The 3,449-nt window shown below is 58.5% G+C and overlaps 1 protein-coding gene across 1 annotated transcript in view; it reads right to left on the bottom strand.

Annotated features, from left to right (window-relative positions):
* Positions 1-2,843, bottom strand: part of MFAP1 (microfibrillar-associated protein 1) — a gene marked incomplete at its 5' end in the record, with an annotated part of 3,184 nt that extends 341 nt beyond the window's left edge. Inside the window, 6 exons of the mRNA XM_009701371.1 lie at positions 127-216; positions 909-1,068; positions 1,337-1,497; positions 1,576-1,684; positions 2,218-2,405; positions 2,714-2,843. Coding sequence (XP_009699673.1) covers positions 127-216; positions 909-1,068; positions 1,337-1,497; positions 1,576-1,684; positions 2,218-2,405; positions 2,714-2,843 — 838 coding nt within the window. The remainder of the gene's footprint in view (positions 1-126; positions 217-908; positions 1,069-1,336; positions 1,498-1,575; positions 1,685-2,217; positions 2,406-2,713) is intronic.
* Between the last annotated feature and the right edge of the window lie 606 nt (positions 2,844-3,449).

The raw sequence follows: 3,449 nt of genomic DNA on the forward strand, positions 1-3,449 counted from the left end.
AGCTCCCCAGGGAGGACCCGGGGACCCGCTGCTCCCTCCTGCCCAGTGCACCATCTCCTGCCCTCAAAGAGCCGCGACCCCTCAGCACGGCACACAGGCCGGCCGCCCTCCGGCCAACACACCCACCTGCATGACTTTGGGCAGGATGGTCTTGTTGAAGTGGTCCTCAAGGGTTGGGGCGCTGAAGTCCCTCTTGTACACCTCCTCATCCTCATCCTGCAGGAGAAGGACACACCTGCTCAGCCTGCAAGTTTCCAGCAAGTGCCAGCAGAAGTGGGGCAGAGCTCCCAGAAGCCCGTTGCTGCGCTGCCAGGGGCTGCCATGGTACTTGCAGTCCTATTAACCTGCTGCTGAAGGTGGGGGACGCCAGTGTTGTCCCCCAGGCCTGCCTCCAGCAGCCACCCTCGTGTCCCCTCAGGCCACTTCTCCAGAGCCCGGGCTGTAGCCCACATGGAGCTGGCTCGGTTCTGACAGGGTATGTCAGCCCAAACAGCAGCACAGGGACAGCTCTGCTGCTTCGGCTCCATCTCAGCTGGGAGCTCTCAGCCCAACGTGCTCTGGCAGCACAGGCCAGCTCCAGGCAGAACTGTGCCCATCCTGCTCAGGCTCCAGAGGGTGGCTACAGGCCAGCACAGCGTCACTGCCCACCCTCTCCTGCCTGTGTTGGTGTCACCACTCAACCCTCTGCCACAAGAGCTGGCTGAGTTCAGATCACCTCAGTCACTTCAGCCCCGTGCTGCCTCTGAGGGCCAGGTCTTGTCCCAGGGATCCCCCAGACCCAGGGCACTGTGGGGGGAGGCTCCCCGCAGGGAGAAGACGGCCCTGTGGTCTCGCACAGCCCCTCCAGTGCACAGGCACGGCCCCTGCTGCCAGAACAGCCATGCCCAGGCCCTCACAGCACCACTCACCATGAAAAAGGCGCCGCGGTGGTAGTATTTCTGCAGGAACTTGTATTTGCCCTTCACTGCCTTGTTGGTGATGACCTTGCCATTGGCCCGAAGCTCAGCCCGGCGCTCCTCCTCTGTCAGGTTCCGCATGCGCTCGATTTCCGCCTTCTCTTTCTCCATGCTGGGCAGGAGAGAAATCCCTGAGACCCCGTGTCCCCACAGCACCCCCTCGGGACAGCTGCTGTTGCCAGCTGCCATCCGAAGGTCTACACATTTACCGACTCTGCAGGGGAGCAAAGGCACCCCAAGGACAGGCAGGAGAGGCTTTGGGCACTCGGTCTAGCTAAGACCATGTTGCCAAAGGGAAGCCTGAGGAAGAAATGCCTCAACTGCCCACGGGACCTGGGGCTGCAGGCTCTCGGCCTCATGTCTACACAAATGATACTTACGCTTCTCGTTCTTCACGGTCTCGTTTGATACGCTTCAGCTCACGTACTTTCCAGGCCTCGTACTCCTCCTCGTCGTTCTCATCATCTGTATCAAGTGCATCCAGTGCTGCCAGCGAGCGCTTGTTCTCCTCCAGCTCCTTTTTCGCTTCCTCTTCTACGATCTGCAGCAAGGACCAAGCTAAGCTTGCTGTGGCAACTGCCCCCCTCCTCAACATGACCCCCAGCCCGCCCCTCAGCACCTTGAGTGTGTACTTGCGCCTCTCCTCCGCCAGCCTCTTTGCCTCCTGCTCCAGCTCCTTCTGCTTCAGGGCTTCTGCTTCTCGCTCCTGAACTGTGATCCGGTCCTTCCTACAGGCAGGGACCACAGCAATCTTCAGCCTTTCCGTGAGCCAGCACAGCCGCTCAGCTCCTTGCACACTTCTCCCCTCTCCTGCACCACAGCCGCTTTCAAGCATCACCCTCTCCAAGGATGGACTGAGGCCCAGGGTTCTCCCTTTTCTGGCATCACCCACACCAGGAAAAAATACAGTTACAGGTGTGCATGCAAGCAACGTGAGACCAGGCCACCAGCTGTGGGGCACAGCCCACCAATGGCTTCCCTTTGTTACCATATGGCACTTGCCCAAGGGCTCCGGTCAGACCCTGCTGCAACTTTGACCCACAGCAACCTGATGCAGCTGATGAGGTACTGTCGGTGCAGGGATCGCCCCTTGCTCCCCAGCTGTGCTCTGCCAGGCTGCAACCATCACTCCCCTCCCAAGGAGGTGAACCGCCACCCCATAGTGAGAAAGAGGAGACCATGGCAGCAGTGTCTGCTCAGCCCTCAACTCCTGACTTCCATGTCCTCACCCAGGGCTGACCCACGTGGCCGCATCACCTACTTGCGGATGAAGACAGGTTTGAGGCGCGGCTCCATTTCATCCTCGCTGTCCGTGTACTCCTCGTATTCAGACTCTGACTCGGACTCTTCTCCAGATCGACCCTCATCTTCCAACTCCATCACTTCCATCTCCTCAGTTTTCCTCTCCTGTGCTCGCTGACGCATCATCCCGCGCCGACGCTCGATCTCCTAACAGAGACAAACACAGAGGAATCAGATGATCAGCCCCGCTACCGCTTCCCTCTCACTCTTCTGTCAAAAACATGCAACGTGTGGGGTGTTGGCTACGAGACGATGCATCCATCCCTCTTGAGGCAGGGTGGCCTCTCCCAGTGTCCCATCCCACACAACAAGGCAGTAATCCACCAGTTAAGTCACAGCCAGCTGTGACCCTTGTCCAGCTCCACCAGACAGCCCACAAGTCCATGCAAAAGGCAGTTGCAGCCTGTGCCTTTCAGGGGCTTTCCTAGGCCTGTTATTTGCCTCTGCAAGCACACCTCATCATCAATCTCTTCCTCTTCTTCTTCACTGGTGTCCTCTCGCTCCAGGCGCCAAGCTTCCCCCTCCACCTCTGAATCACTTTCTCCAACCACTTCAGGCTCCACGATTTTACGGTGTCTTGCCAGCCTGTAACAGACTCCAATTAAACAATGGCACTTTGAACGTAAAGAGGCTGCAAGAAGTTCGCTATTCATGAATCGTTCCGAACAAGGCCATGCTAAATGCTGGAACTGCTGAGTATGGGCAGAACCTGACATATTCTTTCCCAGGAGGCTGGAGCGGCTGGGCACTGGCAGCTCCTCCCTGCCCATGCTCTGCATAGGAACTGAGCTCGCAGCGGGAAGCCTCCCTGTTACTGGAACTGAAAACAGCAGCAGCTCCACAGGAGGAGGCAAATGGCTTCCTGCTATCCCGAGCCTCAGCACACTGCGTTAATTTTTATCTTGGAGCTTGTTTTCACCTGCACCCACCCAACCACACTCAGACATATGGGGCTGTGCCCTGGGAAATGGTGGCTCCTGGTCACAAGGGCTGCTCACGGCAGGGCCGGAGCCCGAGGCACGATGCAGCAGAGATGTGGGAAGAGTCAGAGACTCTCCCACACTGCCTGGAGAACTTTCCCAGGCTATGCCCCAGGTTCCTGCAATTCCTCACTGCAGCGTGGCAGAGCGGGGTCCAGTGTCCCCAGCCCCCTACGAAGGCAAACCTGCAGGAAAATGCAGCCTGGGCACA

Source organism: Cariama cristata, unplaced genomic scaffold (genome assembly GCF_000690535.1).
Source record: "Cariama cristata isolate BGI_N322 unplaced genomic scaffold, ASM69053v1 scaffold33035, whole genome shotgun sequence".
NCBI classification, from domain to species: Eukaryota; Metazoa; Chordata; class Aves; order Cariamiformes; family Cariamidae; genus Cariama; species Cariama cristata.